At 44.6% G+C, this 25,744-nt stretch overlaps 1 protein-coding gene across 11 annotated transcripts in view; it reads right to left on the reverse strand.

Moving 5' to 3' along the window:
- The window catches only part of plekha6 (pleckstrin homology domain containing, family A member 6), a 307,598-nt gene that overhangs the window by 27,072 nt on the left and 254,782 nt on the right, over positions 1-25,744 (reverse strand). For 10 of the 11 annotated variants that reach the window (XM_068057421.1, XM_068057422.1, XM_068057420.1 and 7 more), the window contains 5 exons: positions 11,790-11,855; positions 7,162-7,242; positions 4,488-4,637; positions 3,811-3,912; positions 3,420-3,534 (listed from right to left, as the gene is read on the reverse strand). In XM_068057421.1, coding sequence (XP_067913522.1) covers positions 3,420-3,534; positions 3,811-3,912; positions 4,488-4,637; positions 7,162-7,242; positions 11,790-11,855 — 514 coding nt within the window. The remainder of the gene's footprint in view (positions 1-3,419; positions 3,535-3,810; positions 3,913-4,487; positions 4,638-7,161; positions 7,243-11,789; positions 11,856-25,744) is intronic. The other variant, XM_068057423.1, reaches the window with a different exon arrangement.

Consider the following 25,744-nt stretch of genomic DNA (forward strand, 5'->3'; position numbering starts at 1 on the left):
GACCAGGCTCTGTAGAGTCCGTAGCACTGGTAGAGTTAGCATGAGGCCCAAGACAGCCTTGGGAGCACTTCCTTTGTAATGTCTAATCTCCCAACATATTAAAGTGTTGAAAAAGAGAAAAAAAAGACTTGCATTTATATACCTTCTTCACCACCCAAAGTGTTTTACAGTCAGTGAAGTACTTTTGAAGCATAGTCACTGTTGTAATGTGTCAATGACAACACACACACACACACACATGCACAAGAAGCTCCCACAAACAGCAATAAAATAAGTGATCAGATCATCTGCTTCAAGGATGGTTGGGAGATATGGCCAGGACACCACACAGAACTTCCCTGCTCTACTTCAAATAATGTCCTGGCATCTTTTACATCCACCTGAGATGACAGACAGGGCCTTGGTTTAGCATTGCATCTGAAAGATGGCGCCTCCAACAGTGCAGCACTCGCTCAATACTGCACTGGGAGTGTCAGCCTGGATTCTGTGCTCAAGTCTCCGGAGTGGGACTTGAACCCACAACCTTGTGACCCAGCGACAAGTGTGCTACCACTGAGCCAAGGTTGAGTACAGTAATCCAGGACTTGTCATCTCACAGTCAGGAAACTATGAGGTGTGTTACAAATTAATTCACCAAGTGCAGAACTCTTGTGACAGGAGAACTCATCCTGAATTCAAGCATAGGTCAGCATGTGTTGCATGTATTAATGGGAGTGAGTTGGCAAATTGGTTACCACTCTTAGTGTTGGCCAGCAGTGAACTCATACTTCGGGGGGTGGGGGGGCATTTATGTGGGCAATGGGGGTCTTGGCTACCGACTGAAGCGCCAGTGAGAGCCCCAAGTCGCCTCCTCTGGGGAAGGACTGCCGCATTATCTGCCAAATGGCACGCAAGTGGACAGCGGTGGGCCCGCCCTGGGATTTAGGACCCAGTGACAGAAGTCCCGCCCGCTGACAGCTGTCGGCCAATCAGAGGCTGGCAGCTCTTTGACTGAGCAGCGCCACTGTGGAGGGAGTGGCTGCTGTCGGTAATGGACCCACCGGAGATGAGGAACCCCGGCCAGAGGTGAGTCAGGGCGGGAGGGGTTTCAGGGGGTGGCGGGGGTTGGGCAGCAAGGGTGGGGGGGGTGGGCTCTCAGTGGGCACCCCCACCCACATTCCTGATGCCAGGTCTCTCCATCAGGCACAAAGTGCCTTTTAAGGATAAAACACCCACCCAAGCCCCGGAGCTGGCAAACAATCAGCATGGGTTTGCTTGGCATGCTACGTGTGGCGACAGGCCCACCTGCTGCTGGCTAATACTGATGAACATAGAACATAGAACATACAGCACAGAACAGGCCCTTCGGCCCACAATGTTGTGCCGATCCTTTGTCCTCTGTCAAGGACAATTTAATCTATACCCCATCATTCTCCTTTATCCATATACCTATCCAAAAGCCTTTTGAAAGTCCCTAAAGTTTCTGACTCAACAACTTCCCCGGGCAAGGCATTCCATGCCTCGACCACTCTCTGGGTAAAGAACCTTCCCCTGACATCCCCCTTATATCTCCCACCCTTCACCTTAAATTTATGACCCCTTGTAACGCTTTGCTCCACCCGGGGAAAAAGTTTCTGACTGTCTACCCTATCTATTCCCCTGATCATCTTATAAACCTCTATCATGTCACCCCTCATCCTTCTCCTTTCTAATGAGAAGAGGCCTAGAATGTTCAGCCTTTCCTCGTAAGACTTATTCTCCATTCCAGGCAACATCCTGGTAAATCTCCTCTGCACCCTCTCCAAGGCTTCCACATCCTTCCTAAAATGAGGCGACCAGAACTGCACACAGTACTCCAAATGAGGCCTTACCAAGGTCCTGTACAGCTGCATCATCACCTCACGGCTCTTAAATTCAATCCCTCTGCTAATGAACGCTAACACCCCATATGCCTTCTTCACAGCCCTATCCACTTGAGTTGCAACTTTCAACGATCTATGCACATAGACCCCAAGGTCTCTCTGCTCCTCCACATGCCCAAGAACCCTACCGTTAACCCAGTATTTTGCATTCATGTTTGTCCTTCCAAAATGGACGACCTCACACTTTTCAGGGTTAAACTCCATCTGCCACTTTTCAGCCCAGCACTGCAACCTATCCAAGTCCCTTTGCAGACGACAATAGCCCTCCTCGGTATCCACAACTCCACCAACCTTTGTATCATCTGCAAATTTACTGACCCACCCTTCGACTTCCTCATCCAAGTCGTTAATAAAAATCACAAACAGGAGAGGACCCAGAACTGATCCCTGCGGCACGCCACTGGTAACTGGGCTCCAGGCTGAGTATTTACCATCTAAGACCACTCTCTGCCTTCTATCAGTTAGCCAATTCTTAATCCAACTGGCCACATTCCCCACTATCCCATGCCTCCTGACTTTCTCCATAAGTCTACCATGGGGGACCTTATCAAATGCCTTACTAAAATCCATGTACACCACATCCACTGGTTTACCCTCATCCACTTGCTTGGTCACCTGCTCAAAGAATTCAATCAGGCTTGTGAGGCAAGACCTACCCCTCACAAAACCGTGCTGACTGTCCCGAATCAAGCAGTGTCTTTCCAGATGCTCAGAAATCCTATCCCTCAGCACCTTTTCCATCAACTTGCCTACCACCGAAGTAAGACTAACTGGCCTGTAATTCCCAGGGTTGTTCCTATTCCCTTTCTTGAACAGGGGCACAACATTTGCCACCCTCCAATCACCTGGTACCACCCCCGTCAGCAGAGAAGATGAAAAGATCATTGCCAGCGGCTCTGCAATTTCATCCCTTGCTTCCCATAACATCCTTGGATATACCCCGTCAGGCCCGGGAGACTTGTCTATCTTCAAGTTATTCAAAAACCCCAACACATCTTCCCTCCTAACGAGCACTTCCTCGAGCTTACCAGTCTGCTTCCCACCGTCCTCTTCAGTAATGCACCCCTTCTCATTCGTAAATACCGAAGAGAAGTACTCATTCAAAACCTCACTTATCTCTTCCGGCTCAACACACAGTCTCCCGCTATTGTCCTTGACCGGACCTATGGTCCCCCTAGTCATCCTCATATTTCTGACATACCTGATTCCTGACATCCTGCCTGAAGGCAGGATGAAACCCTTAATTGGACAGTAATTGCCCACTTATGGGCTTCAATTGGCAGCGGGTGGGAAGGCCATGCACAGGCCTTCCCACCACAGTCTTGCTTGGGGTGGATGCAGGGGGCTCCCCCCCCACCCCCCGCCACCATCCGCCCAATTAAATACTCTCCCTGCCTCCAAACTCGCCGTGGGGGGAAGAGCATAAAATTCCCCCCTTCATGGGCACACTGCCCTTGCACTATCAGAGTACAAGAGTATTATAATGGCTATGTAGTGCAGTGCTAGGAAATGTCATACCATTCTGTTTGATGGGTTCTGCTGTAATCCTTTCGGGATAGGTCTTCCGCAGCCCCTCCATGACGTCTTGGATTTTCCACAACTCCTTCTGAATATGCTTGAGCTCCATCTCATCCTGAAAGAATGTCACAAACCGAGTCAGACTCAGTGGCTACGCTTCAACATCCAATAACTGAAATCACATCCTCGATTAGCTTCCTCCACTGGAGCGGAAAATGCTACGAAACGAAATTCAAAATGATTTAGAGTGTGATTGCACAGTTACAGTAGGCTCTATCTTGAGGAGTTAGGATGGGTGAGAAGATTAATGGGCTAATTTCACTCCAACTTTTCCTCAGCATGGAAGATAATGATTATTTTACCCTTTCTTATGATTTTATGGCAGTGTTACCTGCATTCCCATGGGGCTGTTCAGCTGCTCCCATAAGTCATTGTGAATGATGGACAGCTCCATTTTGAGGGCATCGCACTCCATCTTTGTGTTTGCAAAGGCCTAAAATGCATGCAACGCACAAAGCAGGACCAGAATACAAGTCAATACTGTTTTTAAAAAAAAAAATCAATGCTTAAAGAATCAATAAAGAATTATGTACATTCTGTATTCAATGGGTGCTTTTACATCCATAACTGATTGCCAACTTCAGAGGCATCACCTACGACAAGCCAGGTGTAATAAAGAGGGAGTCATGATACTGGAGGCAGCACTCACCACTGAGATAGGTGGCCATTACTTGTATCTCTGTTGCTAGTGCGAGTGCCAGCTGGTTAGCCTGATGTGCGGCAGCCATGTTTGTTCTGCTTGCAAAGCGCTGAAGCACTCCAGTCCACCTCTGCCACAGGCCGGCCAATCTGGTTGCCTCTCTGGACCTACCCCAGCCAACCAGGCAGGCAAAGTACAAGCCCGCCGGAATGCATCGATGCCTGCCTTAGCTTGCAGCCGCATGCTCTTTTTCAACGCATTCAACGGGACAAAGCAGCAAACTCCCTCCAACTGCCAGGACAGGCCGAGCCTTACAGGTAAAACGCAACTGCTCCCCTCGCGACCTCGCACTGACACTGCTCCCGTACCGTGGTTGCTTGCGAGAGTTCGCCACGAATGTTGATCAACTGATTCTGCAAAGACTCCTTTTTCTGCACGAGTTGCTCAGTGTAACCTGGCTGATTACGGTACATCTCCAAATCCCGATGGGTTGTTTCCAAGGCACTTTCCAGGGATTCCTGGAGCATGAAAGGAGCAACAAGGAAAATGCTCTGAATCAGGTTCAATCGTCATTTAAAAACAAACACACATTGTCCTCTTTTACCCACAGCAAGTACTGCAGTCAGCTGACTGAGAGAGATGGGGATCAAAGGGCAGATTCATGATCTTCCTTAGAAGAAAGGACAAAGACGGAATAAATGTTTGCCTGCACATATTGACATCACAAGTCCCGGCCGGAATGGAGATGTTTGGGTAATTTCCCTATCAATCACACCTGGAAACCACATTGCTATAATGACTAAGTTGATTTTACGCACATAATTTGTATTAAGTAACTATCCTCCACTCACTGCATCTTGCTGGAGAAATAATCCTGCTTTTATCGAGAGACTTTGCTGTAGTTTCAGTCAAGTGTTGTTTGCTTTAGTTCAAAGAGATTCTGTCTAAATAAGACTGTTTGCTGAGTAAATGGACTGTATACTGTTTAAATAGACTCTGTTTACTGTTTCAATACACTCTGACTGCTGTTTCAATAGATTCCGTTTGCTATAAGTCTTGGCTTAAATCCCATCCCTCCTCCATCTCATTGACTAACACTGTGGTGTCAATACTCACTTCGTAAATCTTTTCATAAAGACAGTTATTAGAAAGTGGAATGCTTTACAACAAGCCTCTTATTGAGGGAGGGACCATAACATTGGGATTACAGTAAACAGCTTCAGATGAAGAACAGGCACTAACACAGGAGTGATTGCCCCCTCTTGGTGCTATATGTTCTAGGATTTTATGAGAGAATGGGAATTAACCTGCTCTCTATCAATGTCATTGGGAATCCAACTTCTAGAAGATGCATAAGAGCAAGAACTATTTTCCTCTCCCTTCCTCTGGGAATGCACACAGCCTCTGCTTGATGGCTCACCCATCCTCCACTCCAGCATGATTGGGATAGTATTCTCGAGCTCCCTATCATGTACCCTGAGGTACCTTAACTGACACAGCAAACCACAATGGGATAGATTTTCAATTTCACGCCCAGGGGCACAACTAGCAAGGCGGATAGGGATTGCATCATTAACTCCCTTCATTTCCATTGAAATCTCCAATGTGGATCCCAACAATATGAAATTCTTATCTCTTGAAATTCAAATATGTTTGATTACAGATTTCAGCTTTCTCACTGTCCACATATTACATCTGAATGTTTTGATGCTGTTTTAATCCTTTTAGAAACAGCGAGTGTTGAATCTACTTAACCATTTCAATAGTTAGCATATTTGAAATTGATTATACATGGATATGTACACACAGATGCATACATATACCAAAATCCATCAAAATATTTGAAAAAGTACCAGAGCTGAAATTCGATTCAGATAAAAATCTTTCCAGGTTTCCAAAGTAAATTTTGTAAAGCATTTCTTGGCCAATCTAGTTAAAATACGGAGACATAAAAGACAGAGAGAAATAGAGTCATAGAGTCAGACAATCAGAGAGACAGAGAGACAGAGTCAGAGAGTCAGAGACAGAGAATCAGAGAGGGATAGAGAGACAGTCTGAGAGAAACAGAGAGAGGGTCAGAGAGAAAGAGACAGAGAGACAGAGACAACAGAAAGAGAGAGACAGAGAGAAGGAGACAGAGGGGAGGCTTTGGGGTAGTGGTAATGTCACTAGACTAGTAATCCAGAGCCCAGGCTAATGCTCTGGGCACATGGGTTTGAATCCCTACATGGCAGATGGTGAAAGTTGAATTCAATTAATAAATCTGGAATTCAAAGTTAGTCTAATGATGACCCTGAAACCATTGTCAATTGTTGTAAAAACCCATCTGATTCACTAATGTTCTTTCTGGAAATCTGCTGTCCTTACCTGGTTTGTTTAAATGTGACATGTGACTCCAGACCCACAGTAACGTGGTTGACTCTTAAAATGCCCTCTGAAATGGCCTCGCAGCCACTCAGTTCAAGGGCAATTAGGGATGGGCAATAAATGCTGGCCTAGCCAGTGACGCCCGCATCCACAAACAAATGAAAAAGAGGCAGAGAGAGACAGAGAAAGAGATAGGTAGAGGGGGAGAGATAAAAAGGGGAGGCCAAAAAGTGAGAGAGTGTAAGAGGCCATAAAGGCTCCATGGGCAAAATGGCACATAAACAGTTAATATTCAGGTCCAGTTTACATTGCAGTTTAACACAGCTTACATGACTGCTTCTTATTTTCTTCCAAGGAGAAACAGTTAAGCCTGTAACTCCAGTAAATGTGTAATATGTTGCTGCTTCTGTTCATTTACCCATTTACTGCTTAACAAACCTGTTTAGCTCCAAACCACAGATTACTCAAGCATTGATTCTAATGGCCTCTGAAGTCAATGTGAGAGGCCCACAATCTAACCAGTTGTCCAAATATAGTTCGATTCCTGGACTCACTGCAAATTACCTAGATACTGGGACAGGTAAGGCACAGAGGGCTATACTGACTAAGGACCCGCCTAGCAGTCCAAGATAGTAAACCCATGGAAAGTATCCAAGCTGCAAAAAGCATTAATACCTTCTCCTTCCGAAGCTGTAGGACCCACTTTTCCTGTTCTTGCTGGTTCTTACTCTGCTCACAAAGCCGTCCCAGCAATTTCTGCTCCCCACACAAAGAAAAGGAAAACATGGTTAATTTTCAGTGGCACTTTTCATAGAGATTGCAATGAGGAAAATGTTCGTACATTTTGCAGGCATCAGGTACAATCCAAACAACTGAGCTGCATTTTATTTGTCAAGAAGCTTGAAAGCTCCTCTGGGGAAATAGTTCCTGCTGTAAGTTATTAGACTGTGTGATGATATCTGCAGGCAGCCTGGGGCTGCATTACTGAGGAGCTGGACCGTGGGTTACTGCCTGTGATTGCCCCACACGTTGAGATCCAGATCTCAGCAGCACCATCAGATGCTGTTCAGTGCAGAAGAGGCAATCCCCTTCATGACTGGAGGGAGTAACAAGCACAGCTGGGGGCACTCTTGTGCATTTCCATGTAGGTGACTATAAACAGCAAGGGTAACATTTCGGGGTGGGGGTATTGGGGAGTAACTGACATTATTGGATCGGCTTCCCATTATACATCCTGCCTGATTCTGCTCTCCATCGAAGTGTCTAACCAACGGGAATTCCAATACCATCAGTTATTCCACTCCTGCTGATATGGACAGTCACCTCCTCAATGTTTCTAGGTGCCTAGCAGCAGACTGACCTCTTACCTGCTCAACTGACTGAGTTTATGCTGGATGGGAGGGGAGACTGAAAGAAGAATGGGAGGGGAGACTGAAGGGGGAATGGGAGGGGAGACTGAAGGGGGAATGGGAGGGGAGACTGAAGGGGGAATGGGAGGGGAGACTGGAGGGGGAATGGGAGGGGAGACTGAAGGGGGAATGGGAGGGGAGACTGGAGGGGGAATGGGAGGGGAGACTGGAGGGGGAATGGGAGGGGAGACTGGAGGGGGAATGGGAGGGGAGACTGGAGGGGGAATGGGAGGCGGCCTAAACCAAGATTTTAAAAATCATCATCTTGTTTCTCCCCCCACCCCCACGCTGCATGCAATTTTCATCTCCTGAAGGCACTGGCTCATACTTAGATAGAGTTCAGTGGCTGATGGTCACCCTGAGGTACCTTGGCCAACTGGCCATTCTTCAAGTGCATGTCTAAGCAAAAAGTGGCAACAGACTGTTTGACTGTAAGGGCTTCATCACTGAGCTGGATGCTCAGATAGCCAAACATTTGGATTGCCCAAGCAGAGGTCATTAGATAACAAACAGAAGCAGAAACACTGGACCCCACCCCACCCAAACCCCCTTGCCCCCAAACCCCTGGCTAGGGAGACTGAGAGCCATTCTCATGTCACTACCAGCCGAGGTTAGTTTACTCAATGCCACTGAATCTGAGACCTTTGTACAAATCAACTATGCACTGTGCAGCCTATTTACTAACTGAGATGTCTGGAGAGCATAAAATTTTATTTTCTTGAACATTAATTAGGAGAGGAAAGAAAAACAATGTGTACATAAAATGACCAATATTTCTTTGTTTTTTTTTAAATGGGGCAGATTTTCCAGCTATGTCTAACTATTGAAGGAGGAGGGGCAGATGATGGAAATGTTCCCCCCCCACCCCCACCCAAAGATCCACCCCCAACACCCAGTCTTTTGTTCACATTGGATTATATGCCCTCTCTTTCCCATGCTTCATGTCCTGCAATTAGCCCCAGGTGACCCCTTTCCTAACTCTTGGGAACTCTACTCACCAACAGCATCTCTGTTCTTGCTTCAAATTTGCATACTGCTGCCAAGCAGACTTAAACATTCTACAACAATCCAGCCAATTATGGCCCCATCAGTTTACTTTCAACCATCAGCAAAGTGATGGAAGGGGTCATTGACAGTGCTATCAAATGGCACTCACTCAGCAATAACCTGCTTGTTGATGCTCAGTTTGGGTTCCGCCAGGGGCCACTCAGCTCCAGACCTCATTACAACCTTGGTCTAAACTCCAGAAGTGCGATGAGAGTGACTGCCCTTGACATTGAAAGCAGCATTTGACCAAATGTGGCATCAAGAAGCCCTAACAAAATTGGTCAATAGGAATCAGGGGGAAAACTCTCAACTGGTTGGAGTCATACCTAGCACAAAGGAAGATGGTTGTAGTTGATGCAAGCAAATCTTTTCAGCCCCAGGAGTTCCTCAGGATAGTGTCTTAGGCCGAACCATCTTCAGCTGACCTTCCCTCCATCATATGGTCAGAAGTGGGGACGTTAGATGATGATGATTGTGCAGTGTTCAGCACCATTCGTGACTCCTCAGATACTGAAGCAGTCTGTGTCCACAAGCAGCAAGTCCAGGACAACATGTAGACTTGGGCTGATAAGTGACAAGTGTCAGGAAATGACCGTCTCCAACAAGAGAGAATCTAATCATCTCCCCTTAATGTTTAACTGCATCACCCCTTCTGGGGTTTACCACTGAACAGAAACTTCACTGGATCAGGCATATAAATACCATGGTTACAGAAGCAGGTCAGATGCTGGGAATTCACCTCCTGAATCCTCAAAGCCTATCCACCATCTACAAGGCACAAGTCAGGAATGTGATGGAATACTCTCCACTTGCTCCAGCAACACTCAAGTAGCTCAACGCCATCCAGGACAAAGCAGCCAGCTTGATCAGCACCCCATCCACCACCTTCAACATTCACTCCCTCCACCAGTGGCGCACAGTGGCAGCAGTGTATACCATATACAAGATGCACTGCAGCAATTCACCAAGCCTCCTTCAATAGCACCTTCCAAACCCGGGACCTCTAGCAACTAGCAGGGCAGCACATGCATGGGAACACCACCATTTGCAAATGGTGGTGTTCCCATGTATGTGCTGCCCTTGTCCTTCTAGTGGTAGAGGTCGTGGGCTTGGAAGGTGCTGTCTAAGGAGCCTTGGTGCATTGCTCCAGTGCATCTTGTAAATGGTGTACACTTCTGTCACTGTGCGTTGGTGGTGGAGGGAGTGCATGTTTGTAGATGGGGTGCCAATCAAGCGGGCTGCTTTGTCCTGGATGGTGTTGAGCTTCTTGAGTGTTGTTGGAGGTGCACCCACCCAGGAAAGTGACAGTATTCCATCACACTCCTGACTTGTGCCTTGTAGATGGTGGACAGGCTTTGGGGAGTCAGGAGGTGAGTTAATCGCTGCAGGATTCCTAGCCTCTGACCTGCTCTTGTAGCCATGACATTTATATTGCTACTCCAGTTCAGTTTCTGGTCAATGGTAACCCCATGGATGTTGATAGTGGGGGATTCAGCAATCGTAATGCCATTGAATGTCAAGGGGAGATGGTTAGATTTCTCTTGTTGGAGATGGTCATTGCCTGGCACTTGTGTGGTGCGAATGTTACTTGCCACTTATCAGTCCAAGCCTTGATATTGTCCAGGTCTTGCCACATTTCTACACGGACTGCTTCAGTATCTGAGGAGTCGTGAATGGTGCTGAACATTGTGTAATCATCAGCGAATATCCCCACTTCTGACCTTATGATTGAAGGAAGGTCATTGATGAAGCAGCTGAAGATGGTTGGGCCTAGGACACTACCCTGAGGAACTCCTGCACTGATGTCCTAGATTTTTTAGATTTTAGATTTAGATATACAGCACTGAAACAGGCCCTTTGGCCCACCGAGTCTGTGCCGACCATTAACCACCCATTTATACTAATCCTACTAGCCGCATGGAAGATGGCAGGATCCCCAAAGACACATTGTACAGCGAGCTCGCCACTGGTATCAGACCCACCGGCCGTCCATGTCTCCGTTATAAAGACGTCTGCAAACGCGACATGAAATCGTGTGACATTGATCACAAGTCGTGGGAGTCAGTTGCCAGCATTCGCCAGAGCTGGCGGGCAGCCATAAAGACAGGGCTAAATTGTGGCGAGTCGAAGAGACTTAGTAGTTGGCAGGAAAAAAGACAGAGGCGCAAGGGGAGAGCCAACTGTGCAACAGCCCCAACAAACAAATTTCTCTGCAGCACCTGTGGAAGAGCCTGTCACTCCAGAATTGGCCTTTATAGCCACTCCAGGCGCTGCTTCACAAACCACTGACCACCTCCAGGCGCGTATCCATTGTCTCTCGAGATAAGGAGGCCCAAAAGAAAGAAAGAACACTAATCCCATATTCCTACCACATTCTCACCTGTCCCTATATTCCCCTAACACCTACCTATACTCAGGGCAATTTATAATGGCCAATTTACCTATCAACCAGCAGGTCTTTGGCTTGTGGGAGGAAACCAGAGCACCCGGAGGAAACCCACGCAGACACAGGGAGAACTTGCAAACTCCACACAGGCAGTACCCAGAATTGAACCCGGGTCGCTGGAGCTGTGAGGCTGCGGTGCTAACCACTGCGCCACTGTGCCGCCCTACACCAGGTGGACTGCAGCGGTTCAAGAAGGTAGCTCACCACCACCCTCTCAAGGGCAATTAGGGATGGGTAATAAATGCTGGCCTTGACAGCGATACTCACACCCCATGAATTGATTTTTTAAAATCCCACAAAGTGAGTATTCCTGATAAGCCCTTGCTGCCCAGTCAGTACAGAATCCAACATTGTAAAAAAAAAAGTTTTTAAGGAGACAGGTAATAATTTGTACAACTTACATCAATCTCCAATTCGTCGACCTTGTAATGCTGCAGGGGGTCCTGGTATCGGTCCTGATATGGTACCTGAAAACATCAGCAATCATTAAGAGCTCTGACCTTACTGTGTGGAGTGCACACCCAATGGGATCTCAAATGCATTGTTGCGCAGTCAATTTATTACTGCTAATTCGAGATTATTTGCTCTTTACTGGTCATTGTGTGCTGCTCCCTTGCTTCTCCTTACTTTGATTGCTGGACCCAATCACAAACCGAGCTCTCAATATCATGCTCTGCAGTCTAACCACAACATCAAAGTCACAGTTAGAGCAGGAAAGCAAATGGGGAGTGATCCAGATCAGGGGGAACACGCACCACTTTCCGTCCCCGATTCTCGTCATGGGGACCAAATGATCTGTATAGAGTTGACACTGGCTTTCCCTGCATGCTTTGGAAGCTAGAGGTACACACCAGCACACTGTAGGCTGACCTCAGGGCTTGCACAAAGTGTGAAGTAAAGACCTTTTATGAAAACCTTCCTGGTTAGGAGTTGCGGTGCAGTAGAATTGAGTCCAGCTCAACTCCATTGGCAGTCACTCTTTCATCCATAATATCCCAGCCTCTGGAGCTCCTGCTCAATCTCTCTTGCTCCTTTCCTGCCTTTAAAAAATGCCCTCTTTAACCCTCCTTTCAGCTCCTTAAAACACCTTTCCCTGCTTTGTCTTTTCCCTACCTCTCGCTCACTCTTGCTCATAAGCCAGCCTTTTCCTCTGCTCTCTAAAGGTACTTAAAATGCCTCTCTGTTCGGAAGATTGATATCTGGAATGAGCATGTTTCTTGTGAGGAAAGGCTGGACAGACTGGGCTTGTTTTCACTGGAGGTTAGAAGAGTGAGGGGAGACATGATTGAAGTATATAAGATCCTGAACGGTCTTGACAAGGTGGATGTGGAAAGGATGTTTCCTCTTGTGGGTGAGTCCAGAACTAGGGGGCACTGTTTTAAAATTAGGGGGTCGCCCTTTTAGGACAGAGACGAGGAGAAATCTCTTCTCTGAGGGTTGTGCGACTTTGGAATTCTCTGCCTCAGAAGGTGGTGGAGGTGGGGTCGTTGAATATTTTTAAGGCGGAGGTAGATGGATTCCCTTGCCGAACAAGAATCTAAGATTATCGGGGGTAGACGGGAGTGTGGAATTCGAGACAGAAACAGATCAGCCATGATCTTAGTAAATGGCGGAGCAGGCTCGACGGGCTGAATGGCCTACTTCTGCTCCTAATTCGTATGGTCGTAAGAAGCACTATAGAAGTGTAAATCGTTGCCATGGCAACATGGACCACAAAACTGCCTAATGGTAATTTATCTCACAGTCAGTGAAGAGTGACGACGTTACCAGTGATTTTTACATTTGGATTTTCTGACTTTCTCTCTTTTCCAAAGCTGCAAAAACTCCTCCACTCTCACCATTAGCTCTTCATAGATGGAGTCCCTTACACAGGCCATAAATAACTGGCTAATATATTAAATATGCTACTTTGGCAGAGACAGATCTAGTTTGAACCTCTGACATTCTTCCCTCATCATAGAACAACATTCGATATAGTTTGGCTTTCCGTCACACATACATTGCTTTCTTGTTTTTCCTCTAACAAAGGCTCAATATAAACAGCCTCACTGCAAAACACCTCTCACAACAAAACAGCCCCGAAAATGCAAGAGTTCACTTCCAGTCTGGACCTTTCCTCAGTGGGAGTACCTATCAAGAATGGGATGTGGAAATTAACGTGTTCAATTTTTGTTGCTCCCAGTATTTTGACCATTCAAATCAATGGTGATATCTTGGACACACAGTGAATCGTACATGCTGACAATCCCCCCACCCACCCCCGACCCTCCAATTTTCAGGCAAGGAATGGAGTTTTGCAAATTTACGACCATCATATTATATAATGTTGGTTTCCACCCTAATTGAGAACCCATATAAAACACCCTCCCATATTCACAGTTATGTTACAATAATATAAAGCTCTGCTTGGACCCCATTTCGAGTACTGCATTCATTACTGGGCACCAGTCCTCAGGAAGGATATATTAGCCTTGCAAAGGGTGCAGTGCAGATTCACCAGAATGATACCTGGACCAAATGGGTTAAATTATGCGGCCTGGTTGCATCAAATTGGCTTGTATTCTTGTGAATGTAGAAGATTCAGGGGCGATCTAATTGCATTGTTTAAGATGATTTAAGGTGCTGATAGGGTAGATAGAGAGAAACCATTTCATCTGGTGAGGGTATCTAGAGCAAGGGAGTATAACCTTAAAATTAATCCAGGTAGCTCAGGGGTGATTTCAGGAAGCCCTTCTTCAAACAAAGCATTGTGGAAATCCGGAACGCTCCCTCAAAATGCTGTCGAGGCACTTAAAAATTTCAAAACTGTGATTGATAGATTTTTGTTAGACAAGGGTATTAAGGGTTGTGGAATCCAGGAAGGTAGATCATTAAGATACTGATCAGTCATGATCTAACTGAATAGTGGAACAAGTTCTTACTGGCATGTCCAACTGGAAGTCTCTGCGCAGAGTTCTCTACCATTCTGTGAACCAAGTTGATTACACATCGAATCACATCTATCTATTACATATCCGGATAAAAAGCATAATCACAATGTCAAGTTCCAATAAGGAAGAATGCTTCTTTCTTGTCTTCATGAGAAAAAGATTCCCAACATGGTCAATCTCATGTTTAGCTTTTTTTTTTGTTGATTACAGAGTATACTGACTTAAATAAAACGTTTGAATATTCATTTCTGACAAAATGAACTCTGAGTTAGTGCTGGTTTAAGATTATCTAACATAATAACTTGACACATCCTCTTGTGGAACACCTCTATAGCCATTATAGATCTCCATAACTGATGCAGTCTAGCTACACTGTAAAATTTTGAATACCATCCACCTGATAAATACATAGCTTATCCAAGCTTAGAATTCCAATCGATCAAAAGCCTCTTTTTTCACTCCTGATATACAGACTTTCAAAGGGCCAGACCCCTTTTCATTCATTCATTCTAACTGCTGCGATATAGAATTCCAATGAACGAAACTCCTGTTCATTCACTCCAACTGTAACAACATAGAATGTTAATGGTCTAAATTACCTCTTATCCACTCCCATTATAAATGCAAAAGGCAAACTCCTTCTCAACCACTCCCACTACACAGAATTTCAATGAAACAAGCTCCTTATTTAGTTTAGTTTAGAGATACAGCACTGAAACAGGTCCTTCGGCCCACCGAGTCTGTGCCGACCATCAACCACCCATTTATACTAATCCTACACTAATCCCATATTCCAACCACATCCCCACCTGTCCCTATATTTCCCTAACACCTACCTATACTAGGGGCAATTTATAATGGCCAATTTACCTACCAACTTGCAAGTCTTTTGGCTTGTGGGAGGAAACCGGAGCACCCGGAGAAAACCCACACTACTGCTACTATATGGCAGTCTAGTGGGTCAAACATCTTTCAATTCACTGCCATTGTGTACAATACTAAGGAACCAGATCCCTTCTCAGTAAGACATAAGGAACTGGAGCAGGAAGCAGCCATTCAGCCCTTTGAGCCTGCTCCGGCATTCAACAAGGTCATGGCTGATTTTTTTAACCTCAACGCCACCTTCCCACAATATCCACATATCCCTCGATTCCCTTGGTATCCAAAAATCTGTAGATCTCTATCTTGACTATACTCAATGACTGAGCATCCACAGCTCTCTTGAGTAGAGAATTCCAAAGATTCACAATCATTTGAGTGAAGAAATTTCTCTTCATCTCAGTCCCAAATAGACGATCCTTTTTATGAGACTGTGACCCCGCCCACCACCGAGTTCTAAACTACCCAGCGAGTGACAACATCATCCCAAAAGAATTTTATATGCTATAATGAGATCACCTCTCATTCTTGAAAACTCCAGGGAATATAGACCTAGTCTACTCAATCTCTCCTAATCGAACAATCCCCTTATCCCCAGAATCAGTCTATAACGAACGATGAACTCATTCACTGCCATTGTGTAAATCCTAATGAACTAGCTCTCTTCTCATTCATTTTTGTTAAACACAGGTTTTTAATGGACTCTCTCCTCATTCACTCCAATTGCAATGATGTAGAATTCCAATTGATCAAATGCTTTTTCATCTGCTCCTACTTGCTAGTGCAGAAAATTGCAGTGGAACAAATTCCTCATTCACTATCAAATTCGCTATCCAGTTGTACAACCTCCTGAGTCAAACAAAAGGAATGGTAATTCCTCTGTTATTACTCATACACTACACTGGCACTGTTTACCTTGAGCATGTAAAACATTTGTACAATACATGCCTTTGTTCAGTAGTTACTGCTGTTTTCCCTTAGCTGGGGCTGGCAAGTGAATAGTTAAATAGCCTGTGGACTGAAAGTCATCAATTAATCCCGATTTAAGTACAAAATGACTTGGGAAGGTCAGAAAGCCTTAATCACAATTCACTTAAGCAGATTCTAAAACTGCCACATCTGTTAGTATATCCAAATTGCACAACGACCTGGGTGCCGAGCCTCTAGAAATTAAACCCAATCAGTGACCTATGTTTAACCCCAGGTTCGACAAAAGTAGGTAAACTTCCATTCAATCTACACTTATTCCTAGAGACTGGACATAAATTCATAGATTTCAAAGGATAAAGCTGACTCCAGATACTGCCATTGCATAGATGCCTGCTTTAAATATTCATATTTATCTGATAATATAAATTGAATGTGAAAACCAGCAGGACCAAACCAGACTCCAAACTGGGGAAAAATATAGTATATCACTCCTATCAATTACACGTCCCCTGTACTTTTTTTTAGAGATACAGCACTGAAACAGGCCCTTCGGCCCACCGAGTCTGTGCTGAACATCATCCACCCATTTATACTAATCCTATATTCCTACCAAACCTACCTGTTCCTATATTTCCCTACCACCTACCTATACTAGTGACAATTTATAATGGCCAATTTACCTGTCAACCTGCAAGTCTTTTGGCTTGTGGGAGGAAACCGGAGCACCCGGAGAAAACCCACGCAGACACAGGGAGAACTTGCAAACTCCACACAGGTAGTACCCGGAATCGAACCCGGGTCCCTGGAGCTGTGAGGCTGCAGTGCTAACCACTGCGCCACTGTGCCGCCTTTATTGCTACAAGTGTGAGACAAACCATCTTGCAAAGTCTTGTCCACCATAGAAATTCTTTTTCTTAAATATGTCTGCTAAGCAACATGTATTACACAGATATACATGTATACATTCACATATACACATGTGTGCAAGGGGTGGAGTTTAAAATCTCATGTATAATTCTTCAACTCATGGTACATTACATATGCTACATAGACTAAGCTGTGTACACCAAGCAGAGCTTTATAGATAAGCTGTGGGCAAGACAATGAAAACTGTTCATTGAGCAGCACATTACACATTATGTATGTTCTGAGCTATGTATATTTCACCAGAGCATAATAGAAAGTTGTATAAGGAGGGGACTGCGATGCTTCCAACATCTATCATCATTCGATTAGAAAAATATTTTCTCCTCTCTTCCTCCCACAAAACACAGTCTGGACAAACAAAGCCGCCAATCCCCAGGACTGAGATCATGTGTAAGTGGCAGTCATAATATTGGGAATCTGCAATTTGGGAAAATAATGCTCCACTATTATCACCAGGCTTTATCAAGACTGGGGGAATGGAGTCTCACTTTTGACATTGCAGCTCTCCAGCCTCCCCTTGATTGGCACTCTGCATTCTCGTGGCTCATAATTCAACTTATTAGCATGTTAATTGCCAGATTGCCCCAAGACAGGGAATCGAGGAGAGGGTCTGTACTTCGTGATCCAACCCTCTAGCTCACAGGCTACTGGATGGTTTTGCAGTTTTAACTTAATTGTCTCCCATCCAACTGAACAAAAGAGCCAAACTGGATTACTCGGATGGTTTTCCTCATTGTCATTTGTACTCAAAGTGTCTGCCTCCAAAACAACACTTACGGCACTTCGGAGCAATTAATTATATCAACAGTTAAGGTTGTTTTCTTCAGAACAGAGAAGGTTAGGCAGAGATTTAATAGAGGTGTTCAAATTCACAAGGAGTTTGGTGGAGTAAATTGGAAGAAATTCTGTCCAATGGCAGAAGGTTCTATAAGCAGGTCATTGGCAAATGAATCAGTGGGGAGATGAGGAAATTTTTTTTTAACCAGTGAGTGTTTATGATCTGGAATGTGCTGCCTGAAAGGGTGGTGAACATAGAACAGTACAGCACAGTACAGACCCTTCGGCCCACAATGTTGTGCCGAACCTTAACCTACTCTAAGATCAAACTAACTACCTACACTTCATTCTACTGTCATCCATGTATCTATCCAAGAGTCGCTTAAAAATCCCTAATGTATCTGCTTGTACCAACACCGCTGGCAGCGCATTCCACGCACCCACCACTCTCTGTGTAAAGAACCTACCTCTGACATCTCCCCGAAACCTTCCTCCAATCACCTTAAAATTATGCCCCCTGGTGATAGTCCTTTCCACCCTGGGAAAAAGTCTCTGGCTATCCACTCTGTCTATGCCTCTCATCATCTTGTACCCCTCTATCAAGTCACCTCTCATCCTTCTTCGCTCCAATGAGAAAAGCCCTAGCTCCCTCAACCTTTCTTCGTAAGACATGCCCTCCAGTCCAGGCAGCATCCTGGTAAATCTCCTCTGCACCCTCTCTAAAGCTTCCACATCCTTCCTATAATGAGGCGACCAGAACTGAACACAATATTCCAAGTGTGGTCTAACCAGGGCTTTATAGAGCTGCAGCATAACCTCGCGGCTCTTAAACTCAATCCCCCTGTTAATGAAAGCCAACACACCATACGCCTTCTTAACAACCCTATCAACTTGGGTGGCAACTTTGAGCGATCTATGGACATGGACCCCAAGATCCCTCTGTTCCTCCACACTACCAAGAATCCAGTCTTTAAGCCTGTATTCTGCATTCAAATTCGACCTTCCAAAATTAATCACTTCACACTTTTCCAGGTTGAACTCTATCTGCCAGTTCTCAGCCCAGCTCTGCATCCTGTCAATGTCCCGTTGCAACCTACAACAGCCTTCCACACCATCCACTTCTCTAGCAACCTTCGTGTCATCGGCAAACTTGCTAACCCAGCCTTCCACTTCCTCATCCAAGTCATTTATAAAAATCACAAAGAGCAGAGGTCCCAGAACAGATCCCTGCGGAACACCACTGGTCACCGAGCTCCAGGCTGAATACTTTCCATCTACTACCACCCTCTGTCTTCAATGGGCTAGCCAATTTTGTATCCAGGCAGCCAACTCCCCCTGTATCCCATGCCTCCTCACTTTCTGAATGAGCCTATTGGTGGATGCACAGAATTATAGAATTATTAAAGCACAGAAGGAGGCCATTCAGCCCATTATGTCTACAGCAGCTGTCTGAATGAACATTTCTGTGCCATTCCCCCGTCTTCTCCCCATAACCCTGCACATTTTTCCTTTTTAGATAATTATCCAATTCCATTTTGAATGCGTCAGTTGAACCTGCCTCCACCGCACTCTCAGGCAGTGCATTCCAGATCCTAACCACTCGTTGCATGAATAAGTTTTTCCTCATGTCGCTTTTGCTTCTTTTGCCAAATACTTTAAATCTGTGTCCTCTCATTCTCAATCCTTTCCTGAATAGGAACTGTTACTTTCCATCTACTCTGTCCAGACCCCTCATGATTTTGATTACCTCTAACAAATCACCTCTCAGCCTTTTCTCAAAGGAAAACAGTCCCAACTTTTACAATCAATCTACGTAACAAAAGATCCTCATCCCTGGAACCATTCTCATGAATCTTTTCTGCACTCTCTCCAATGCCTTCATATCTTTCCTTAAGCGTGGCGCTCAGAACGGGACACAATACTCCAGCTGAGGCTGAAACAGTGTCTTATACATAACCTCCTTGCTCTTGTACTCTATGTCCCTATTAATAAAGCCCAGGATAGTATATGCTTTATTAACTGCTCTTTCATCTTGTTCTGCCACCTTCAATGACTTATGCACATACGCAGCCAGATCCCTCTGCTCCTGCACCCTCTTTAGAATTGTACTCTTTATTTTATATTGTCTGTCCATGTTCTTCCTACCAAAATGAATCACTTCACATTTCTCTGCATTGAACCTCATCTGCCATTTGTCTGCCATTCCACCAACTTGTCTATGCCCTTTTGAAGTTCACAACACTTCCAAATTTCGTATCATCCTCAAATTTTGAAATGGTGCCCTGTGCACCAAGGATTAGGTCATTAATATACATCAGAAAGAGCACGGGACCCAACACTGACCCCTGGGGAACTCCATTACAAACCTTCCTCCAGCCCGAAAAACATCCATTAACCACTACTCTCTGTTTCCATCTAGGTTCAATGAGAACTTGCAAAAAGAAACTGGTTGAAGGGGAATATTGTGCAGGGCTACAGGAAAAGTGCAGGTGAGTGGGACTAATTGAATAGCTCTTTCAAAGTGCCAGTACAGTCATGATGGGCCAAATGGCCTCCTTCTCTGCTGCATGATTCTATTATGAGAGACATTTCTGAAATATAAGCTGCTACATAAATGCAAGTCTTTTTTGTGATTATCGATCGAAATTTGAAGAAAGTTGCTCACATGAAGGGATAAAATATACTACAACCATTTGCACTGATATTGAGCGTGAGAACAAGCATGGAACAGATTCTGAGCTACAAAATCAATGGTGTTGAGTTGGAAATCAGTAAGTGAATGAAAATGTGTTACTTGTCAGCCCAGGTTCTGCTCAAAAAAATTCTGCTAATTAATAGTGGCAGGGATCGAGAAAACTTTGTAAATCAACAGGGAAAATGGTTGTTTAATTCACCGCTCAAATCAACAGTGCAGCGTTCACAACATAGCAGCATTTTACTAACGCCAGTAGTGATATCACAACCTCAGAGGCATGGATGAGTCAAACACAACATTCACTTTTAACACTCTCTTGTGAACATATAGCAACAACTTCACTGCACAAATGTGTTAGGCATGCAGTATAATTACTATAGTAACACATACCATAATATCCTGCAGCACTTACATTCAAAATGAACCATGAGTTTCGAGTCACTGCCGGATTGTAATGCAAATCCTTGCTTAGTGTAAGTGACAGTGGCTGCAGATCGTGACAGTAAACTATTGAGCCAGAGGCTGTACAGCCAGTGTGCCCATGAGCATTAGCCAAGCTGGACAAGGTCAACATGGATTGACTCAGGTCTCTTGACCTCAGTATTGACCTCAGTGCCCTCAGATACCAATTAAAAGCCTATTAAATACTACTTTCCAAAACATGACATTGCTTCATCCAATCATTATATAGAATTTACACCCAAGAATAGGTAATTCAGCCCAACTGGTCTATGCTCCACACTAGACTCCTTCCATCCTACTTCACCTTAGCCTATCAACATGTTGTTCGATTTCTTTCTCCCTTGAGTGGTTATCTAGCTTCCCCTTAAACGATCTATAAAATTTGTCTGAACTACTCCGTGTGGTAGCGAGTTCCACATTTGAACCACTCTTTGGGTAAAGAAATTTCTCCTGAATTCCCTATTGGATTTATTAGTGACTATCTTATATTCATGGTCCCTAATTTTGGACTCCTCAAGTAGAACCATCTTCTCTATGTCTATTCCATTGAACCCCTTTCATAATTTTAAAGATGTCTATTAGGCCACCTGTCAGACTCCTCTTTTCTAAAGAAAATATTCCCCGCCCCCCCCGCCCCCCCGGCCTGTTCAGACTTCCACGCTAGTTGTAATTTCAGTCGCACAGATGCGAGCAGTTTCTGAACGCCACATAAGTGGGTAATGCTTTTAAACTGTCACAGCAGCAGTCTCCAAAATGAAAAGGGTCACAGGAGAGGAAGCAGGCAATTTATGAAAAAAAAAATAAAGGTGGAGTGTTCTGTACCGGGTACATATATAGAGGGGTGTTGAACCCGTCTATCAAATTGTCTGCAGGATTTTTGGTAAGGTTTATGCAAACTAATTCAATGATAAGCAATAAGATCTCTAATGAGATCAATGCACTCCAGACAGTGCATTAACAGGATGCCAGTGAAGACAGAAACGAAGAAATACTCAAAGGAGAAGTATCAAGGTTTGCCACATTCTTGGAGACAGTGTTAATAAAGAAATGTTAATAAATGTAATTCCCATTATTACCAGCTGTTCATTTTTTGGTCAAATATTTAGATTCAGTTTTAACAGGATTTTTCCTTCAATGGAGCAAGTCCTCTGTTTTGGATCATCTCTCTACAGGAAAAATTCTTTGTTATGCTTTATCCCTTGCCAGAGAAATCCCTTGAATGTTTTTATGGCTGCCTAATTACAATGTTTTTTTGCTGTGGGGTTAGGCCCAGTAATGTGTAATCCCCTTTAATTAGCTTGTTTCATTAGAAAAGTGCTACAACATAGTCTCCTGGAACATGTCCTGTCACAAGCCTGCTTATATCTGACACATTGTACTTAATAATATACACTGTTGTTTCTTGTTGTTTTCATTTTCTTTTATTCATTTGTGAGATGTGGGCATCACTGGCTAAGCCAGCATTTATTGCCCATCCCTAATTGCCCTGAACTGAGTGACCATTTCAGAGAGCGTTTTAGAGTCAACCGCATTGCTGTGGGTCTGGAGTCACATGTAGGCCAGACCAGGTAAGGACAGCAGATTTCCTTCCCTAAAGGACATTAGTGAACCAGATGAGTTTTTATAATCAACAATGGTCTCATGGTCACCATTAGATTAGCTTTTAATTCCAGATTTTTTAAAAATTGAATTTCAAATTTCACCAACTGCTACGTTGGGATTCAAACCCATGTCCCCAGAGCATTAGTCAGGGCATCTGGATTACTAGTCCAGTGACTTTACCACTACACCACCACCTCCCCTATCTTCACATTCTTTCCATGGAGAACCATGTGAAGTATTAGCAGGCTGACAGCCACAATGTGAATACTTCTACCATGGCTGTCACCATCTTTATACCAACTGATGGCATGGTTCATTCCAGATGGCAGGAGTGGTTTTTGGGCATCTACAACCCATACAATAATGAGTTGGACACCCACACGTAACAAAACACAAATCGAGAATTCAGTTCCACATGCCAGCATTGTCTGGAGTGGGGTTTGAACCTTCCAACGCAGAGACAGAAATACTACCATTAGGCCAAAGGCTCACTCCACATCATATGTAGAGTCATAGAGAGAGATACAGCACCGAAACAGACCTTTCGGCCCACCGAGTCCGTGCTGACCATCAACCACCCATTTATACTAATCCTATACATTAATCCCATTTTTCCCCTCTCACATCCCCACCTTCCCTCAATTCTCCTACCACTTACCTACACTAGGGGCAATTTTTTTACAATGGCCAATTTACCCATCAACCCGCAGGTCTTTGGCACGTGGGAGGAAACCGGAGCACTTGGAGAAAACCCACACAGTCACAGGGGGAACTTGCAAATTCCGCACAGGCAGTACCCAGAACCAAACCCAGGTCACTGGAGCTGTGAGGCTGTGGTGCTAGCCACTGCGTCACTGTGAAGTCAGCAGCCTTCCACCAGCCATGCTGCACCCACTGGGGTAGCACTGTGCAGGAGCAATACCTCAGGTAAAGGCAGCTGCAAGACAGGGACTAATAGACACACAAGTGTGAATAGTTCAGTTTTGATGTATTATTGGAAGTTTTGTTTGTTGAAGTTGTTATGGAATTTTTTTTTGTGGTGTCTTTTACTTCAGAATTTTGGCCAAGAGGACACTATGATGGTCCGTAGCAGAGGGATGGAAAGGTGGGAAATGTGTGTGGGGATGCGAGCTTAGGGGTAGCTGATTGGCCGCTCTTGGACAGTCTGTCGGGAGTGATGGGCCCTTGGATATCTCCTCCCTCCTCCTCCTCTGGCGTGCCTCTCCAAAGCCCTGATTGGTTGGATTGCCCCTCAGGAGAGCCACATTGTGGAAGATGCAGCAGACTACTACATGCCTGGAAACATACTCTGGCAAGTACTGGAGGGATCTCCCCCAGCACATAATTCTACTAATAACAATTCCTTGGCTTGTTTTATTCTTTACAATGGCAATCTGTTAATTATTGCCCTAAAGGAATGATTTCAATGTCTCATTATTCGGTAATTACAGGGATGTTGTGTACAGGCATAATGAAACACTTCCTTCAGGCATTCATAACCTGCTCCTTGATTATTTCCATCTAAACTATGTCTACGGTACACCATAGTTTATAATGATGTATATTATGAGAAAACTTGGAAGAAATTGTCAGTATAGGCATGTTGGGCCAAATGGCCTTCTTCTGTGTTGTATCATTCTATGATTGTTCTTTCTCAAGGTCTTAAAGATCAACTTGAACTCCCTGCTCACATGGTCCACACTCAAGAGTTAGGCCAAATTCACAACCTTGTCACTTCACCTTTGAACAATGGCAACAGACACCAGTACAGCTTAGCACACAGAGTCCCACCTCCTGGTCCAAAATTTCTAGCTTCCTTTGTAACTGAAGGTCTAGAATTTCATCCTGCCACGTCACAGGGGAAAAGGAGTTGCAGAGTTAGACAGCACAGAACGAAGGAGGAAGCAGATAAGTTAGTCAGCAGAAAAGAAACAGATGGTTAGCGACTCTAAACTGTGTTACTCCAGACAGGAAATTTTAAAAACGACAGACTTCTGTATCCAACAATCCTCATGAGCACTTTGGCCATTTCAAAGACGGTACTGTACAGATTATCCTAAATGTGAATGTGACATTACTGCAAATATGAAGGACTCTAGAAGGCAAATCTTTGGTGGGAAACTGAAATGATCGCACTGTCTAAACTGCCAGTTAATGGTGAAAGGGACAGATCTTGATTCATAAACTACCATTTCAGATACAGTACTAAATCTACAACATGCAGAGCCAAGGGAGCTGTGGGGAGATTAAAGCACAAGGTGGGGATCAAGTACAAGGCTATAACGTAGACCCTAGTAAGATCTATTATTGAAGTCGAGAGTTAAGTAAAGCATGAGGAAATAGCTGAGCATGAGGTTCTACATTAAATGCAGCAGAGCAGATAGAAACACAAGGAGAATAGTTGAGTACAAGGACGTAATGACAGAATGTACAGTTTCACTCCCAGTCCTGGTTCTCGCTGGGTTATGTTTCTATGGGGACTCACAGTTTTTCTAATATCTGCCCACTCTTCAGCTGTAAGTCCAGACACTGGATGTCAGCAGGCTATTCAACTTTGGATGATCTCACAGTTGAGCCCAATCCTATCCTTGCCAGACACACACACACAGACACACACACACTTAACTTCCAACAGAAATCATTGGATGACCACCATGAGTGGGAACCATGACCGATTTCTGTCCCCACCCCACTAGCCCAGGGGGACTGAGATTAATTGTAGTGGCCCAACAATAACCCTGGCTTCAATCATCTAACGCAGCACAGTAGAAAATTGCATTGGATTATAGCTGCAGTTGACAGGCTTCAAGATCAGGATTGGAACCACTAATAATTCCGGTCTTACAGCATGAAGGTCAGAAATAAATTTCAATTGCAGATTAACACGTGATATAATTGTCAAGGGCAAAAAGGAGACTTTTTCACTCCTCAAGGCTTAGAAGTACACCCCAAACCTGCCCTAGCGCACCCCAACTCCTCACACACATATGTCAAGTCGAAACGCTGCCCAAATCACTTATGTTTGAGCTGCTACAAGTGAAGTTCCTAAACTACAATTGCCAGTTATCAAAACTGCATGTTCCATAAAATAGTAACTGCAGGGTGGGCTCTAGAAGTTTGTGCTTTCACTGTTAAACAACGAAAGAAGAGTAGA

The sequence above is a fragment of the Heterodontus francisci genome, chromosome 25 (genome assembly GCF_036365525.1).
Source record: "Heterodontus francisci isolate sHetFra1 chromosome 25, sHetFra1.hap1, whole genome shotgun sequence".
Lineage (NCBI taxonomy): Eukaryota > Metazoa > Chordata > Chondrichthyes > Heterodontiformes > Heterodontidae > Heterodontus > Heterodontus francisci.